The sequence below is a fragment of the Hyaena hyaena genome, unplaced genomic scaffold (assembly GCF_003009895.1).
Source record: "Hyaena hyaena isolate Hyena2069 unplaced genomic scaffold, ASM300989v1 scaffold_15, whole genome shotgun sequence".
NCBI lineage: Eukaryota > Metazoa > Chordata > Mammalia > Carnivora > Hyaenidae > Hyaena > Hyaena hyaena.
The window spans coordinates 6,415,489-6,435,500 of NW_024080647.1; the positions used below are offsets into that span (position 1 = coordinate 6,415,489).

The window sequence follows — 20,012 nt, forward strand, 5'->3', positions numbered from 1 at the left end:
ATAACCTTCACAGGCTGTTGGTGCAAGTTTCTCATCTGGAGAGGCTTGGTTAGATAATAACGGAACCATCTGTTTTTATGCTGCTGAGTGGTCCTGGATGGCAGAGCAGACGGCAGAGACAGGGCTGGAGGGGAGTCAGAATGGGCCCTGGCCCTTCCTTCCTACCTTGGACCATCAAGTGGGCTCCCTCCGGCTGCAGCGATTGGGACTGGAGCAAGAATACCTAGCGATGTTCACGTGGAGGCGGGCAAGATGCCAAGGGCTAGTGTGTACTTAATACAGTGCAGGAGGCAGCCTGTGGGCCCGATGGGACTTTCCAACTAGTTCCATAACCTGTGTGCTTTTATCTTGGGTTAGGTATTTTAGCATTTGACAGTCACTGCTTCGTTCCAGATGACAGGGAACCAGGAATAATGACAAATGTCAATGCACGGGACAGCAGGAACAGCAGGCAGCTGCTAACATTCCTTAGGGACTCCTCTGCGCCAGGCACTGGGCTCATTGCTGTGATGCAGGTCCCGTTCACCCTCACAGCCCACTGCAAGGGGAGGGTTGGACAACATCCCTGCCAGAGAGACACCCCCCCCCCCCCCCCGCCCGACGGTCACAATCTGAAAACTGGAGCTTGAGCACTAAAGCTTACAGATCTGGTGGATGACGAATGCCACCCACCGGCGGGCCATCTGCTGAACTGATGCCACTGGTCTAAAGGAAAAGGAGCAGATGGTCTGATCAGGTCAAATTTATCAGCACTACTGGAAAAAAAAAACAACCCTTAATATAGGGAATATGCCATCTATAAAGGGAAACTTCAGTCTTTCCCCCCCAAACAGGGAGCTTTTAAATAAGGTAAAGCCACACAAGCAGCATATGGCAAAGTCAAAGGGCCTGAGGACTTGCTACTGCTCCCAAAGTTGGCCGGGCCCCCGTCATTCAATGCCTTCTTGGGCATTTCAGCATCAATCCATCCTCTAGTATCTCAGCTCTATCTGCCATTGTGGGCTCCACTCTTGACCATGAATGTGCTGCCAGGCACAGTTCCCCAGTCTGCTTGCTGGAGCTCCCCAGGCCTGAGCCTGCATAACCTTCCAACAGCTGGTAGCCAGCCGCCAGGTGAGCCCCACCCCAGCACATCACCCAGTGTGCAACAGTACAGTATCTGGCTCATCTGTGCTCTAGGCTCCTGGGAGGGAGGCTTAGCTCTTCCCAAGCGACCAAGGACTGCCTGCTATTCCTGGTGGGCCCCCCGGACCACACATTAGTTTACGCTAAGACAGTGACTCATGGTGGCCAGTAGGCAATTTCAGGATGGGGGCTGGCCCTGCTGGAAAGACCAACCATGTGATTAGAGGGTTGTGGCTTTGAGCAACATGCTATCAGCCTGCCCTCTGGGGACAAGATGGGGCTGGAGACTGAGTCACTGGTCATAGGACTAAATCCAATCAATCAAGCCTATGTACTGAAATCCCAATACCACTGTGCATAGCAAAGCTGGAGAGGGCTTCCCTGGATGGGGATGCATGTCAATAAGCTTGGGAAGGTGACTCCTCCTTGGGACATGTTTAGGACCCACCCCCCACAGACCTCACCTTCTGGATCTCTTCTTTTGGCTGGTTTATATTCCTTTGTAACAAAACTGTAATAGTAAGTAGAGAAATTTCCTGAGTTATCTGAGTCATTCTAGCAGATTATGGAAGCTGAGGGGTAATGAGAACCCCTTGAATTTGTAACTACCAGGTCACAGTGAGGGTGGCCCGGGAGCCCCAGAGCTTATGGCTGGGGCCTAAATTGAGGACAATGCCTTGACACTGGGACATCGGACCTGATGCCAGAGAGTCAGTGCTTGTATTGCACGCTCTGGGCATTGTGGCCACCTAAGCAGTGACCATGGCTGTCCTGACATTACCTTAGGGGGAGAGGACCCTTCTGAAGGCCCAAGAAATGACATTTTCACTTTGGTGGATGAGAAGGTAAGTAGGCCAGGAAGAGAGGGTAAATGGTAACTGTTTTTTTTTAATATTTTAATTTATTTTTGAAAAGAGAGAGAGAGAGAGAGAGAGAGAAAGAGCATGTGCACATGCATGCATGTCAGTCGAGAAGGGGCAGAGAAGAAAGGGACAGAGGATTTGAAGCAGGCTTCATGTTTACAGCAATGAGCCTGATGCAGGGCTCAAACTCACGAACCGTGAGATCATGATCTGAGCCGAAGTAGGACACTCAACCAACTGAGCCACCCAGGTGCCCCTAAATGTAACTCTTTTGGTGAACTAGCTGAAAGAGAAGAATTCTAAGAAGCGGCTGTGTGAGCCACAGGATCTCGCCGAGTCTGTGGAATTGGAAAGTCACAAGAATCAAGAAGAGATCTCAACGGTCAGATCACGAGTGGTTGTCTTGAGGCAAATGTGTCAGGATGCAAAGCTCTGTAAGGGATGTGACGGCGGAAATTGGTAATTTAGGTTGATTACTGATTTCATGGTACAGAGAAGTAAAACATAACATGTGCAGATTGCTTTATTTTGATGACAGAAGTCTGGAAGGTGACATTTCCTGCACGTTACCCTCTAGAGAGAGCCCCTTATTGATAAAAAAGGCCAAACTGGAAGGTGTGTATTTCTCTAAATCTCACTTCAAATGAGATGATCACTGGTGACACACAAGTGTCAGAGACTGTGTACCCCCACATTAAAGCCAAGTGTGTGTTTCTGGGGAGAAGTGAGCATTGCTCCCATATGGGCTGAGGAGGGTGCAAGAGGCAAGTTTTGGGGGGGCGGCAGTAAATCCCAGAACTGCTTGCTGAACTCGGAAAATGTAAAGGACGCTTTCTCCACACTGGGGCATCCAAACACACACAAAACACATCCTTGCTCTGGGCTGCCTGAGAAACAATCATCTTCCCATCCTCTTGCACGAGGAGATCCAAGCTCTCTCCCCTTCAATGCGCACGTTTAAGACCCAGACCCTTAAAGGGTCAGCTGAGAGTCTGTGAAGCCTCCTCCAGGTACCCCACGCCACTCCCAGGGCCGCCTGCTGTGACTGCAACGGCAAACCTGCAAAGGCAAACCTCGTCTCTACCACAGCTGCGTCCCTATCATCCCACAGGCCACCTGCGCACACTAGTTTTAGACACCCAAAGACACAGTAGGCGCTCAATGAAGGCGTGCTTAAAAGACCAAGAGCAATCTGGGAAGTGGAGTCAGAAGGCTCAACCGTGAGCCTTCATTATTTTAGATTCTGGAGGGGCTCCTTGTTACCGCTCCTCACAGCACAACACGGAGAAACATCAGACTCAGTTCTTTTTTGGAAACATGTCTGAAGTCTACTTCCAAGGGAGCCTGATTTCTGTATGATAGTGCTTCAACTACAAAGGCCAGCAAAGCAGGCACAGACATCACAGGAATGTGGAAAATGGGAGAAGGCTACAGGGGGTTGGGAGACAGATCTCACTGTTAGCAGAAGGTAAAGAAAAACCCACTAATAATTAGAAGTGCCCCACAGTGCACAGGGCTGTGTATCTGCTGGAAGGTCTCAGGCAGAAGAAGCAGGAGGGGTCCGTCAAGGAGGAGGGAACTGGGTGGGGTAGGGGTGAGTGCAGAGGGAGATCTTGGGGGTCAACAATGAGGGTAAAAGGGGGCTCCGCAGGGTAAGGGGGAGGCTACCCAGCAAATTCCTTGTAATCATATGACTCATTAGCACCAGGCTCTGGGGCTGTCACTTCTTTTCTTTTCTTTTTTTGAATACCTACTGTGTCAGGCACATTATCTCAGTCAATCTCTACAACTACCCCTGAGAGGTATTCACTATTGACCCCACTGTTTAGATGAGAAAGCAAAGAAATGAATTTAATTATGTTGGACCCAAAGCTTACCCTCTTTGTCACCACATCAAAGCCACTGATCTTCATTAAACCGCATTTCCTCTGAAAGCCATGACACACCACGTCTAACACATGCACACACACATCACCAAAGACCTAGCAAGTAACACCTAGGAAATATTTTCCCGAAGAATAGCACCAAAGGTGATTGAATCTATGCATTAGGCTTCTTAGGAAAGGATCTAAGAGCCTGCTTGTAGTATCCTAGGCATCCTCTGTGACAAGCCTGTCACGCTCTGCAGACAGAGCATAGGCTGAAGGATGCCAATGAGCGGAGACACAGCTATATCCACCTGACTTTCACCCATCATGTCTCCACCTGTGGTCAATGCTTCCGATCATTCATTGCAAACTGTTCCACTCTTAGGTCCAGCCACCATTTTCAAGCAGATGAGGTCATTATAAAGCTTACAGTGCTCACTACACAGGCTCCCAACCATGAGTTTCTTGGTATAGGACAGAATTCCACATGGAGCTCCGAACTTATAGTCCAAAGGGATGGGCTAATATCTTAAAAACCCAGAAAACTTGGAGCACCTGTGTGGTTCAGCTGGTTAAGTGTCCAAATCTTGACTTTGGCTCAGGTCATGACCTCTGGGTTCGTGAGATCGAGCTCCACATTGGGCTCTGTGTCGACAGTGTGGTGGAGCTGGCTTGGGATTCTTTCTCCCCCTCTCTCTCTGCCCCTCCTCTGCTCTCTCTCTCTCAAAATAAAAAATAAACATTACGAAAATACCAGAAAACTGGAATCCTAATTCCAGTTATTCTGCTGAGAATAAAACTCTCTCAGGTCAGGGTAGACATGTGGCACTTAGCCCTGAAGAAAAGACAACCCAGAACTGGGTCTGGAAGGCAAGTCCTAGCTTCTCCAGTTTGGGGCAGGTGCAAAGGGGGCTGGTCCAACCCAGGGGCACCTGTCATTCAAAAGGGTCTTCTTGTTCTTCTGGCTCGACCTCATCATTTCAGCAATGAGACTTATTTTTGTCCAGAACACTGAGAACAACTTCAAGGCAATGACTGGCTCTCAATATTTTTTTAGCATCCCAAGAATTAGGCTCTTTCTAGGTGCTGGATACATGACTGGAAAAAGTACACAAAGAAACCCCTAGTCTAAGATACTGTGCGTGCTGCTCTTAGAATGGTGTTTCTAACCTCTGGCGGGGCTGTCCCTCCCCACTGCTTAGAGTAAAGCCCTGCCTCTGTAGAGTGTAGAGGACACCTGTCACGACACGGCCCAGTTTGTCCCTCCCACCTGCTGACCCCACCCTCTGCACATTCCACATACACCAGACTGCGTGCTATTTTCTAAAGATACTGCAATCTTTCTGTAACCCTACGTACACCTTTGCATATGCTGTTCCTTCTTCCTAGCCTGCCTCTGGCCACTCTTAGGTACCAGGTAATTTCTTTTCTTGAGACCAACTTGCCAAATGTCGCCTCTTCCCTGCCACTTTCCCGACCGCTCTCCAGCCTTTGCTGCGGGCAGTTTTAGGTACCATTTTTGTGATTAGCTTTGTTAGTTTTTCTTCAAAGCCTTCACCCATTGGCCTGTGCTTTCACAGGGTGCAGGCTCAGTCCTGACTCCATGTCCACCTCTTCTGTGATGTGCAACAACTCACCTAAGCAGTCTCAGTTTCCACATCTGTACAATGGGAACCTTCTTACACCATGGGATTTTTATGAAGATTAAGTATCAAAAGGATATAAGGTGTAAGAGGTGATTTCGAGTCAGCACTAAGTAACTGTGAGCTCTGACGGCGAATTTGTGATTTTGCCTCTTAATCTACAGTCCTCCTTGCGGTACCACGTTGTCCACGTGAAGACCTTAGGAATGCAACAAAGTGCACAAAAAAAGTACATACACAAGATGGATTCCTATAGCTTATAGGTAAGTATCCCACACAAATCTTTGCAATCAGTATTCCTACAACTTAGACTGCTTAAGCGAGGACTCATTAAGTTCAGACTGACTATGTGGAGGCAGTTGCTAAAAGGTACCAAGAGCAAGAGGAGCCTCCGAACTTCCCTCAACGTACACGATGGTTTCACAGGTTAAAATAATCACCCTGACACAAGTATCATCCCTGAAGGATGGCATGCTGTCACCACCTTTGGTCACTTAGTAGCTGGGTGATCCCTCAGGCTGTGGAAACATTCCACCAGCAAACTGGCAAGGGAGATTTTCACATCAAACTTCTGTCCCCAAGGCAATGGAAACACATGCCAAGGGTTACTCTGCATCATTTTGCTTTGAACTTGAGTCCCAGGAATGGAAATAGCATTCACTGGAAAACACTAGAGTTTTGCTTTGCACGAGCCAGGTGCCACCAGTGAGCGGGTGCCTGGCAGGTTTTAGTTTTTATTCCTGCAATCAGCACACAAGGTTTTTCTTTCCCAAGGATGCTGGCTTACACCTTCTGTCATGGAAAGAATCACTTCTCAATAAGCCTTCATTCTGTGGATTTCTTGGTTTTCCTTGTAAAGATCCCTGGGAAGGCCAATCGTAGATTACTTCCCACCTTTGCGTGGGAAAGGGACACAATATGGAGAAAGGTGTCATGGCTTCTCAGTGGTCCTAGGTGAGTCCCTGGGATCCTGAACGGTACCTTGGGGTTTCCTCCACCTTCTTTGGCTGCATACAACATCTGGAGGGCAGATTCCGCGAGTGTCTTGGTCTGGTCCAGCACAGTCATCTGCTGCTGATGGTCCAGAATCTTGGAGGCAACACCAACTGCAGCCAAGATCAGGGGCTCAAAGTAGCTTGCCAGCTGTGTCACCTTTTAAGACAAAAAAATGCCATAGATATATCACATAATCACATGTGTCCCACTGGTGGGGAGGGGGTTGGGAGAGGGACGGGATGATGCACAGGGAGAGACAGATGTGCTGATTTTTACTTTGCTTTTTTCACAGGCTGAAATTTACTGTTTGTTTTTCTATTATGTAATATAATTCACTATCATGAATTACAGTCCCCATGTTATACTTTAGAGCCTCAGACCTTATTCATCACTCAATGTTACTTTTAAAAGTACTTGCTTGTTAATGAACTCTTGTTGGATTTTACTTCCTCTGGGGAGATCTTCATTTCATCTCTTGTCCAGGCAGAAGTGTTAAGGAATTAGTTTTGTGATCCTGAGCTAGGCATGAGCATTTTACAAATTTTAATCTCACAAACAGTAAAGCTTTCAAAAGAACCAAAGATGAGCACCTTCTGAACTCAGATGAAAGGGGGACAGGAGCGGGGCAAGGGACCAAGGACCGTGGAGAAAAGCAGCCTGATTGCAGCCCCTCTGGAAAACAGTGTGGAGGTTCCGCAAAAAATTCACAATAGAACTCCCCTATGACCCAGCAACAGCACTGCTAGGAATTTACCCAAGGGACAAAGGAGTGCTGATGCATAGGGGCACATGGACCCCAATGTTCATAGCAGCACTCTCAACAATAGCCAAATTGTTGGAAAGAGCCTGAATATCCATCAACGGACGAATGGATCAAGAAGATGTGGTTTATCTACACGATGGAATACTACATGGCAATGAGAAAGAATGAAATCTGGCCATGTGTAGCAACATGGATGGACCTTGAGGGTGTTACGCTGAGTGAAATAAGTCAGGAAGAGAAGGACAGATACCATATGCTTGCACGTATAGGAGGATTAGGAGGAACTTAATGGAGGACTGTGGGGAAGAAGAAGGGGGTAAATAGTGGGGGAGAGGGAGGGAGGCAAACCATGAGAGACTCTTGAATGCTGAGAACAAACTGAGGACTGATGGGGGGGGGGGGGGGGGGGGGGGGGGTGATGGGCATGGAGGAGGGCACTTGTGGGGATGAGCACTGGGTGTTGTTGGAAACCAACTTGACAATAAACTATTTATAAAAAAAGAAAAAAGAAAAAAAGAAAAGCAGCCTGAGAGCAAAGGGTTTCAAGGAAGCCAATCCAACTGCCCTCTACCTGGAGCACTGCTGACCTAACCAGAGATTTGGAATAAAAGCAAAAATGATTTCACATCGTCCTAGATGTTCTGTGTGTGATTAGTCCAGTCCAGGAGGAGAAAAAAGCCTACTCAGATGGTTACCCACCATTCCCGCTGAGGCCTCTCCAGTAGGTAATGCCATGTTGCTTCTGTGCTCACAAGCGCCTACCCACCGGGTGCTGCAGAGCCGTATTTATGTATGTATGTATGTATTTATTTATTCATTCATTCTAATTCATTCATAATTATTTTTCTATTATTTTTTTATGTTTTATTTTATTTTTTTGAGAGAGAGAGAGAGGAAGAGAGAGAGAGAGAGAGAGAGTGTGTGCGCGAGGAGAGGGGGACAGAGAGAGGGAGACACAGAATCCAAAGCAGGCTCCAGGCTGTGAGCTGTCAGCACAGAGCCCGACGTAGGGCTCGAACCCATGAACCCATGAGATTATAACATGACCTGAAGTCGGACACTCAACTGACTGAGCCATCCAAGTGCCCCAGAAGTTTATTGTTTGGTATTTCTGTTCTGTAAAGCATTTAAAATAAAGTCCCAGAATAATACAGTAATACCCACTTACTAGCATAAAGAATGCCAGATTTTAACATTTCACTGTACTCACTTCAGATACCACCTTCTATTTCCTTGTAAATTTTTTTTTTAATGTTTTATTTATTTCTAGGAGAGAGAGAGAGACAGCGTGAGCAGGGGAGGGTCAGAAAGAGAGGGAGTCACAGACTGAAACAGGCTCCAGGCTCTGAGCTGCCAGTCAGCACAGAGCCCGATGCGGGGCTCGAACCCACGAACCGCGAGATCATGACCTAAGCGAAAGTCGGACGCTTAACCGACTAAGCCACCAAGGCGCCCCAACCACCTTCTATTTCCACTCGGATAAAACACAATGAAAGTGACCACACTTTTCCGTCCCACTCCTCACTGTGTCTGTCAGTTACTAACTGCTAAATTATTTCCATTAAGTGTACTTGGGTTCAAACGTCTAGCCAGCACTTTCCCTTAATGCTTCTTCCCATTATGTGGAGGAAGAATGAGTGTGAAGAGGCCACAGGAAAGAAGGCCATTCCTGAGCTGTGCAGTCACTGGGTCAGAAATGAAGCAGGGGCAGGGGTTCATGGGTTGGTGGTGGCTGGGCCAAGGTGAGAGTCCAAAATTTTAAGGTCATTGGAGCTCACAACAAGACAGACCACTAGCCAGCAATAAACATACATTTACTCTTTTATTCTCGATTACAGTTTTCCTATAGGTGGTTTCAAAGCACTTGAGCAGGGGTGCGGCTGGCCTTTGTGACGCTTTGGATGAATTAATGGGGCTCCCTGTCTGTGGGTCAGACACGGTTGAGGCAAAGGCATATGACTTGGCTGCAACTGGGTCCCACTCTCCGCTTTGGCCAAACCCCTTTGTGTACGACCCAGCTTGCACAACTCAAGGTCTCAGCCCTACACATTTGCATTGGGTTTCACCCTCTTCCCCTGGAAGGGTATTGGTGTCACCACAAAGGGAACCACAGCACACTGATGGGTCAGGGCTCAGGATGGGTCCTATACATACTAGCGGAGTCACGATGTTTGATGCATTAGAATCGTACATGTTTTCTAGATTCAATTTATTTACTTATAATTTATCTTCATTTGTTAATTTCTTTTTTTTTAAAAATTTTTTAAAGTTTACTTATTTGAGAGAGAGGGAGAGAGAATCCCAAGCAGGCCTCACCCTGTCAGCGCAGAGCCCAATGTGGGGCGCGATCTCACAAACCACGAGACCATGGCGAGTCAAAATCAAGAGTCAGACGCTTAACCGACTAAGCCACCCAGGCGCCTCTGCTTTTTAATTTTAAAAGTACATTTCATCAATGCAACTGTGAAACGTCAAGGGCTGCTGTGTGCTGAAAATAACTCAACACAACCAAGCTGGTGCCGTTATGGAGGCACTAGGCAGGGTGATGGCGGGAGAAGACTCCAGCTTCAGAAGCCACTGAATCTGAATTCTGTCAATTCCTTCAATGAGAAATCTTAGGCAATCTGCTTCTTATTACCAAACTTCTGTTTCTTCCTCTATAAAACGGGGATAAATAATCGCACTAACTCCATATGTTTGTTAGAAGGATTAAATTGGCAGTGTAAATGTCCGCAGTGCAATGCCTGCCATGTAGTAGGCACTCGGTAAAGGCTACGTGGCATTATTAGTCATGTACTGTGGACAAATGGGTTTGAAAGGATGTGCTTTTTCCTGTATTTAGGGAGCTTAGCAAAGACTCTAATGCATTCTGCTCTTGAGACATAGCAGAAGAAATATCCTTACCTGGGGTAGCATAGAAGTTAAAGTAACACAGAATTTGAGTATTCGGAACGTGATGTGGATTCCTTAGGCCTAGGGTGGCAGAGTGGGTTGAGTGGCGGCCCAAAAAAGATATGTCCATGTCCAAATCCCTGGAACCTGTGAATGTGATCCTTCTGGGGAAAAAAATGTCTTTGCAGATGTCTTTAAGGATCTTAAGATGAGGGCATCCTAGATTACTTGGGTGGGTCCTAAATCTAATCTATTAAAACTATTCTAATAAGAACCAGAAGAAGGGAAGACAAAGTGAAGAGCAGGAGACAATGTGACTACAGAGGCAGAGACTAGCAAGGTACGGTGAGAGAACACAAAAAGCCACCAGCAGTTAGAAGAGCAAAGAAGTGGGGCATCTGGGTGACTCAGTCAGGTAGGCGTCTGACTCTCGGTTTCTCAGGTCATGATCTCATAGTTTCATAAGTTTGAAACTTGCGTCGAGCTCTGTGCTGACAGTGCGCAAGCCTGCTTGGGATTCTCTCTCTCTCTCTCTGCCCCTCTCCTAATTGTGCTGTCTTTGTGTCTCTCAAAATAAATACACTTAAAAGAAGTTAAAAAAAACAAAACAAAACACAATAACCAGACGAGCAAAGAATGGATTCTCCCCTAGAGCCTCCAGAAAGAGTCTGGCCGTGCCGACACCTTGTATTTCGACTTCTGTGAGAGATTAAATTTCCATTGGTGTAAGCCACCCAGTTGGGAGTAATTTGTTATAGCAGCTCCAGGAAACTAATACACATGGGTTCTGAGAACTTGCGTTGATCACTCCCAAGTGCAGCTGACCTGGGAAGTCACCTGAGTGTCTTAATGAAGAACTAGAACCGTGTAGGTATCAACTCTCAGTCCAAGACTCCTCTGGAAGGAGGGCTAGAGGCTTCCTTTGTCCAGAACTCTCTTTCAGCAAGTGAGAATGGTTTAGCCAAAGTGCCAAGAATAAATTTGTAACTCAGGTGACACAACTATATTATCTTTCTTTTGATACCACCCACGGACATAGGAGTTAATCTTCCAGAATAACAGTACCTGAGGGACAAGATCTGTTGTCCCCCAAGTCTAGACTTCTTTTCTTTTTTTAAGATTTTTAATCTTTATTTTTGAGACAGACGGGGGGGGGGAGGGGCAGAGAGAGAGAGGGCGGGAGACACACAATCTGAAGCAGGCTCCAAGTTGTCAGCACAGAGCCCAACACGGGGCTCGAACTCATGAACTGTGAGATCATGACCTGAGCTGAAGTTGGACACTTAACCGACTGAGCCACCCAGGCATCTCTAGATACATTTTCTTACAAACTTCTGACTGGAATAAAAAATAACAGCTGAAATGAAGTCTGGCTTCTCTGCCAAACTCAGTTCCCCAAAGCAGGCACCATTCAGGCAGTGGCTGCAGGCCCCCAGCTGGCAGAGCTCTGGCCTCTGGGGCGGCCTCCTGCCCCCCTGCCCCCCACCATATCCTCCAAACTTCTTCACACAGGTGGACAAGCGGACAAGCCCTTGCTTCATTATAAAGGAACTCAGCTGAGAAGTGACATTTGCCACATTTGAAAGTATAGAGGGACCCTGGTCATTTTAAATCTCAAAAACCTCTCTTGAGAAGCCGCAGGAGGCTTCGTAGGCCCTTCACCTGTTCTACCGTGTGAAAAAGCAACAATATGGATTTTCTAAAATCAATACCTGCTGAAAAGATTTTGGCTACCGGGTTCTCTTGCTATGCACATCAGTGCTGACGGTCACACTGAAAAATGCTAGGAAACCCCAGAGGGTGTTAAAAATCCAATTTTTGCCCTCTCTCTGCTGAGACACAGGCTGCTGGACAAGCCAACTGTCCTTGAAAGATCTGCAAAATGAGCCCCAAACAGGCAACACAGCCTTCAGCCTTTATACAACATGTGCATGAGCTCTCGGCTGAAGGGCACCTTTGGAAGGGTTGTCCCGGGAGGCCTGGATGTCCAGGGTGACGTTTGCAAGTCGGCTTTGTTCCCTCATGCGTGAAAACAGGCACTCTCTTAGAAGCCATAGAAGAACAATGTACCCCTAAACATGGGAGGGTGAGGCCAGCCGGCCAGGGACAAAAGGTGGCAGAGAGCAGACTAGGGACGTCAACCTTAGTCTCTGGCTTATCCAGGGGAGGTCAAGAGCAACATGTGACTGTCAAGTGGTTGGCAAGTCTGTCCATACCCAGAAAGACTTCACTTGAGTTTCCGCCTGAACTCTAGGGAAAACAGATCCCGAAGCGCTCAGTGATCGATGTCCACCCACACCCGTCTCTCAGGCGCACCCCCAGCAGGGTCCGCTTGGGACGCATTACCTTATGTCCCAGCTGCGCTGCTTCTCCCCGGGCCGCTGTGGCAATGGGATCGATGAGGTGCCCGATTTCCTGGACCACTGAAGTCAGCTGCTCTTGCAGGGCCTGATAAGGAGGGAGAGCTGTCAAATTCACCCTACGGCAGTTTGCCACATAGCCACGTGGATTTATAACGTCTGTATGAAAGACATGGGAGCCACGAGAAACGGATATCAAAATATCCACTGTATCTATAGCGGATAAAAGCTCACTTGGGTGAACCACACAGCCACCACTCCACATGTCCTTCCTGGGGACCCTCAGCTCCCCTGGGTTATGCCCCCTCCCCCCCATGCTTCTACCCAGGGATGACACAAGGCAGGCCCAAAGAATACGTTTTCTTCTAGTGCCTCCTCACTCATGCCAACCACAGTGTTGAGTGATGGTGCTGCTATCTTTACTTTGGGTTATTCAGCGTAAGTACTGGAAATAAAAAACATTTTCCTTCCGAGAAGGGAAGACAATTTTGTCCAAATGGTGAGAGCTAACACTGGGGTCTGGGGGTCTTCAAAACTAAGAACTCCTTAAGGGAGGAGGAGGAGGGGTGGGGTAAGAAGGGGGATGTGAAAATGAGATCAGCTCTCAAGAAGCAGGACCATTTCTGAGACAGCATACTGTGAAAACGGCAGATGAGTTACCGGCTGAGCTCAGCCCAGGCTCTCAGGGCACTGTATTTGGTTATGTGGATGCAAATGTTAAAAATGGCTTTTGAGAGAAGAATTGGACTCATGCTGTAAATGGTGCTGAGTATCTGGATGATGTGGCTGCATGAGGGAGATGGCGAATTCCAAGGTGGTCACTGGCAGCTAGCGGCGGGAAAGATCAGATTTGTAGAAATCTTGCTAGGAGCTTCGCTTGATAAGATTCAAGATTGATAGATCGGAACACTGGACATCTTAGGTCAGCACGTGCTGGCATGGAAGAGGGTACTTCCTGACAAAGTGACAGTGTCCTGCTTGTTGGCAATACAGCTCTGGCCCAGGCTCTGGGGCCTGTGAGCAGGGGTTACTCAATGACAAGAACAGTCTAAGAAGCCAAAGTGCAAACAACATCCTGGAGGGAAAAAAGGAAAAAGAGAGGCAGAGGTGGAAAGAAAACTCCAAACTTCCAAGGGGCTTATTTAGCTCAATATCATCTTTCTACTCATAATGTGATTACAGTCAAGAACACAAGAACATTCCAGCAATGTTATCTTATTACAGCTGGCTTCTTAAAACAAACGTGATGTAAGTATGGAGCACACACAGTTCAAAGGAAGAGATTTTCTTCCCAGGGAGGGAGTGAAGACAGAGGACAGATAGGCTTTGGGAGGGGTGGTGAAAGCAGGGGGCAGGAGGGGTGAGGTGGGGGTGCCGAGGGGCTGGTCATCTTTGTTTCTTGATCTTGGCACTAAGGAGTGTACTCAGTTGGCGATAACTCATCAAGCTGCATGATTGCTTATGCCATGCACACTTTTCTGTATGCATATCCCTGCTTTAACAACAGGTTGACAGTCATTCTAACATTCTGCACAGGGTAAGAACATTTCTTCTTTCTTTTCTTGGCATTGAGGGAGGAGGGTAAAGCTGGAGTACAATCGACAGCTCTATTAATAAAAATGAGCAAGAGCGACTCTGGGCCCACTGCTTAGAGACAGCGGGCAAAGTTCGTTGTTGATGAATTCGGTGGCAGTGAGGGGCACGTCAGTAAACAGACCATCCATATTTATTAAGCTCCTCCTGAGTGTTGGCAGTTTTGACAGAGAGAAGGAAGTATAAATCAAGGGCCTTTGGGCAGGTTAACAGAAAAAAATAATCACAGAAGCCAAGTAGGAAAATACTACTCTCAGCTTTGGAAAAATTGGCAAAAGGGGGCCAAGTGGCTGTATGAACATAGGGAAAGGCAAAGAAAAATAAGATAAAAACAGAGAGGGAGGCAAACCATTAAAGACTTAAATACAGAGACAGTCAGGGTTGCTCTGGGGTCAGGGGTGAGTTAAATGGGTGATGGAATTAAGGAGGGCACTTGTTGGGATGAGCACTGGGTGTCTTATGTAAGACATGAACCACTGGGTTCTACTCCTGAAGCCAAGACTGCACTGTATGTTAACGAACTTGAATTTAAATAAAAAAAAAAAAATGCAGGCATAAAGGAAACAAAAGAAACGAGCACAAACGCTACATGAAAAAATATATAATGAAGAAGGTTCCCAACACTGGATAATGGGTAACTTAGGGCAGAATCCTTGATCTCTGAACAGACCAAATGTGTACAGCTTAATTCTAAATATGCCTGGTAGTCAAGAAGTGCACTGATAAAACAGAATAGGGAAACATTCAAAATTTACATGCTCTGGCCTGCTCTACTGATGCGTTAAACCGAATTATGATCACCTCACCTTACTGATACACTCTTATCAGACTTCGATCATTTGCCCCCCAATTTCAGCCCTATTTGTAATTTCCACTCCAGGAGTACATATGTTCCTTCACTAAACCATCTCAAAATTCCTAGGTTGGTTCCAGGGGAAGGTGCATTCAGTGACAAAACACTAGCATCCAAAATGCATTTGGTCCCACAGCCCATCCCGACACCTGATGCAGAGGTTCTTTAGCACTTCCAGAAGCCTCGGGTCCAGCCCAGAGCCCCAAGCCTACCTCCACTGAGATGTCATCCCTTGTGGCCAAGCTCTGGCTCACAGCTGCCAGTGAGGCCTGCTCAATGTCCCGGATGCATCGGTTGATGCCATCGATGGAGTAGTCACACTCTCTCTGTCCAGGGGCTTTGTCCCTGGAAGAGACAGGTTGAGTCAAAGAGGCTCCTTGGGGTTCAAGTCCCACGACTTGCTGCAACATTGGTGGGGCAGGATCCCTGTCTACTTTGTACCACATTGGACTGCTTTATTTATTTATTTAAATGTTTTATTTATTTCTAGGAGAGAGAGAGACAGTGTGAGCAGGGGAGGGTCAGAGAGAGAGGGAGTGACAGACTCTGAAACAGGCTCCACGCTCCGAGCTGGCAGTCAGCACAGAGCCCGACGCGGGGCTCGAACCCATGACCTAAGCGAAAGTCGGACGCTTAACTGACTAAGCCACCCAGGTGCCCCTGGACTGCTTTATTTAAAGAGTGATTCCTGGGGGCACCAAGGTGGCTCAGTCGGTTAAGTGTCTGACTTCAGCTCAGGTCATGATCTCATGGTTTGTGAGTTCAAGCCCTGTGTCGGGCTCTGTGCTCACAGCTCAGAGCCTGGAGGCTGCTTCAGAGTCTGTGTCTCCCTCTCTCTACCCCTCCTCTGCTCAAGCTCTGTCTCTCTCCCAAAAATAAACAAACATTAAAAAAATTTTTTTTAAAAAGGAGTGAATCCTTGACTCTTGCTTGGGAATGCCTCTCTGCATAGCCCATGCATTTCTTAATTTAACACTTGTGCTAACTCTATTTCTACTGAGAAAGATAGGACGCTGTTCCTCATTTCAGGCTGGTGAGAGATAACTGCTAATCAAACAATTTGGACTTCATTGGCTTATGTGAATATTTATAAATTAACACTATAAATAATATTATAAATAGAAACCTTTGTATTATAAAAGGTCAATGCGATTTCCACTGTAAACATACTATATTCTCTACATCATATACTATTTACAAAGTCCTGTGGTAAGTGTTCAAATATTTAGTGGATTTTACTTTGTAAGACATGAAGTAAGAGAACTGTGGTGCTGAATTTCAAGAGCAATTGAAAAACCAACTATAACTAAAAGAAAAGGATGTATTCCATGCTACGGGGTGTTTGGCCAACTTTGGAGATGTTCTATTGACTCTGAGAGTTTTCAGGTTCATTCTATGGCCAAGGGGGTCAGAGATGCCCAGAGTTATTGTGGGACCAAGAAAATTCTTCTTGTCTTATTAGCAAAATAAGATAACTTCAAATCCTGCTGAATAAATAGTGGTGTTGGTGTTCTCTGCCTAAGCGCCTAGGTATAGACAATGTAACACAATGGTTAGGAGTGAGACTAGAATCATCGGGCGTGGGGATGACCATGAAAATACTCCGTAAGTCCTTTCTGCCTGAATTCTCTCATCAGTAAAATAGGGACTATGGCAGTGTTTACTTTACAAGGTTGTTGTGATGATGAAATACGGTAATATGGGTAAAATGTTCAGAACAGGATCTGACACAGTAAGTGTTTAAGTTAGCTATTGTGTCCAATGCTACCACTGGTCCCAAAGAGATAACACGACAAGATGATGATAATGATCAGGTATGCTGTTATGAAATCAAAGTCCTATTGGATTTATCTCCCTTCTGCCGTGTTCAGATGCAGGCCCCCAGAAATTTCTATAGGAGAAACTAACCTGATAGATGTGATGAGACTCTTGATAGAGTCAGACACGGTGTGGGAATGTCCGGCTAGCACAGACCAGGTGGGTGGGTCTTTGGGGTTGATGGCCAGTGAGCGTGCAGTACGAATGAGGTATGATGAGCTCTCCAGCATGGTCTTGGCCGAGACCAGGATCGGTTCCTGTGCCTGGGAGCCCTGGGAGCCAAGAGGAAAAGGGTCAAGAGCAGGGTGTACAGATTAAGTCAACGAGTTGGGTTCTGGAAGGTCCTGTTCTTTCCCAAGTCACTACCTGTGTTCTTCAGAAAGAGATCCAGAAGTTAGGAAACCATGAAGGCTGGTTCACACAGAGCCTGAGTGATGGGGACTTGGGTCCATGTTCGCTCTTAAATCTCACTTTTGAGTGTGGCATATACCAAGAAAGAATCAGTCCCAAACTTATGCACAGAGATTTTTCTCAACACATAAAACTAAGGCATTACCACTTAAGATGTGCATACCTTGAGTTTCATTAACTCTGGGCATGTAGCATCACTGACAACAACAATGTCCTACAAGACAGGGCTTTTGGAGCTCTTAATTATTCATGCTCATTCAGTTCCACATAAACTAGCCAAAGACTGAAATATTAGCTTTGCTGCAAAGATCCCTACCTCGGAGCTGATCTGGGCGGGAATGCTGACAAACTCAGGATTGGACGCAAATGCTGTCAGGTTCTCCACAGCTTCGATCAAGGGTGCGGTGGCAATGCGACACTTATTGCGGTTATCTTCAGAGAAATCTCCATCCAGGGCCTGATGAAAGACAACACAGAGACATCATCCCACTGAGATGCACACACCACTAGTGGCCACTGTAATCATCTCCTGTTGGAAGAACGTGGTTACATGGGGAATCTGAAAATATTAGGTGAATTCGTAAGTAACTAATTGGAGAGATCAAGCCATTAAGCAGAGGGACCGAGTTCGCAGCTGTAAGAAATAAAGTTTAATATATGGCTCAGAGGGCAGCTGACCTCAAAGTCCATCAATTTCCCACTCCTATGACCTTTGAGGTGGACCATTTTCTTCCCCAATTTTCAGACTATAACCCTTGGGCTCTCCCCCTCCATTTTCACTCTAAGTCTATTCCCTCCCAAGTTATTAAAATACTTTACATTGAATAGCACTTTCAACTTTTTCTCACTTTTACCTGAATATTCCTGAGTGAATGATGGAGGTAAGGGTTCTATACCCACCATTTTGTAATGAGCAAAATGGAATCCAATGGGAAGGAATGGACTAGAACTACCTCCAACAATATAGGCAAATCAAACTAACATAATATTTTTAGAGGCCAGACACAAAAATGTACTTACTGTATGATTCCATCTGTGCAAAGTACAAAAAGAGGTCAAACTAATTTAAGGTGTTAGATTCTGTCAGGTCACCCTTCAGAGCAGGTAAGACTAAGGAGCACAGAGGGCTTCTGGGGGCTGGCCATGTTCTTTTTCTTGATCCGTCTATAGCTACCTAGGTGTATTCCACTTAGGTTCACTGAGCTCTATACCTATGATATGTTTCCTGTCTGTTCATCTTATGCTTCAATAGCTTTTTTCAAAAGATAGTAGCAAGTAACACAGTGGCAGTGACTGATCATTCACACTGCTGATTAATGGCTCTGATGAGGAGAATCCAGGAATGTAGCTTGTGATCCATGACAGGCTGCCTGACAAAGGGTTAACACTTGGATTTGAGGTTCCCCAAACCCAGACCCTACCCCCTGAAGAACAAGACTGTCAGAACCTACAGCCTGTAACCCAATGAGATTATCCCTTCTTCTTGGCACAGGGTTACATTAGAAAAGGCAGTTATACTTGTAGAAGAATGTGAATTTCTTCATTAAATGGCCAATTAAACTTTTAATTCAACTGTTACGAGCAACATATAAAAGCCAATTTAGACTATTAGTGAACAAAAAACCAGAGGCTCCAGCACTGTGAAACAAACCAGATCTGAGATGAGAGCATTTCTAGTTTTCAGGAAAGCAAGAGTAGATAGGCACGTATGCTTTAAAGGCTATTTCTGAATAACAACCAAATTCTAATCAAGCTCTGGCTGCTGGGGACAATAATTATGCATCCATCACGCTCACATTTTCAGAAGAATTCCCGTGAGCCTGGCTACTTCACCATCATTACTAATACCATGCATGGCTTGCCTCTGCTCATCCATAGGCAATGACCTCTATTCTAACCTCACCAATTCTGCCATTCTTCCGGACCCAAGAGCAACCCTATGTGCCTGCTCACATTTCTGGCTCACATATATGGCCTCCATTCTAACTGCCACTCATGTGTCCAGGAAACATGCAGTTAGCACCGGTGACCTGCATGATGTCTTGTCAGTCTCATCTGGTTCCACTATCAGCATCGTTGACGCCTTGAGGCGAGGCCCCGCCAGACTTCAGGGCAATCTGAGGACGTGCTGGGGAGCAGGGTGGGTACTACACAGCGGGAGCCGGGGAAGGCCTGGCCCCAGCACAGGCACGCCAGTGTAACAGGCAGATGGCAGGAGTGGACTTCGGTGTTAGAGGAACTCATATCCCAGCCACACCAGTGGCCAATCACACTGCCTCCGGCTGGGATGATGTGGCTTCCAGCTCAGTGGAAGATGCCAAGCTTCTTCTCAGTGATGCCCATGCCTCCTGTCCTTACCTTCCCACACTCTTCCAACCCCTTTTCTACCTTCCACAACCTTCTCAGCCTATTGGGAAGGCAGACATCTGATCAAGCTAGCAACCTTTACTTGAACTTATTATTCAAAATGAAAAGATGATGAGCCGAACTAAATCCCAAGAAGCAGTTTTCTAATTGGGCAGTTTCATAAACTGTACCAATAGGTGAAGAAAGAATCTATATTTTTGGGCCTGGGCACTAAAATCACGTATCATGCAGCCCATTACTATTCATGGGACAGGACCTTGAATAATGTGGAACCGTGTTCCAAGCTGCATCAATCACTCTTTTTTTCATTTTCGAAAAGGAAAAGCTAGGGACATCTCAGTGGCTCAGTCCGAAGAGCATCTGACTTCGGCTCAGGTCACGATCTTGCAGTTCATGAGCTTGAGCCCCACACTGGGCTTGCAGCTGTCAGTGCAGAGGGGGCTTCTCGAGATGCCCTGTT

General features: G+C 46.6%; 1 protein-coding gene across 2 annotated transcripts in view; it reads right to left on the reverse strand.

Annotated features, from left to right (window-relative positions):
* Window positions 1–20,012, reverse strand: part of TLN2 (talin 2) — a 440,503-nt gene that overhangs the window by 66,044 nt on the left and 354,447 nt on the right. For both annotated transcript variants that reach the window (XM_039218977.1, XM_039218971.1), the window contains exons 38-42: window positions 17,502–17,642; window positions 16,865–17,046; window positions 15,169–15,301; window positions 12,497–12,598; window positions 6,481–6,651 (exon numbers count right to left, since the gene is read on the reverse strand). In XM_039218977.1, the coding sequence (XP_039074908.1) occupies window positions 6,481–6,651; window positions 12,497–12,598; window positions 15,169–15,301; window positions 16,865–17,046; window positions 17,502–17,642 (729 nt within the window). The remainder of the gene's footprint in view (window positions 1–6,480; window positions 6,652–12,496; window positions 12,599–15,168; window positions 15,302–16,864; window positions 17,047–17,501; window positions 17,643–20,012) is intronic.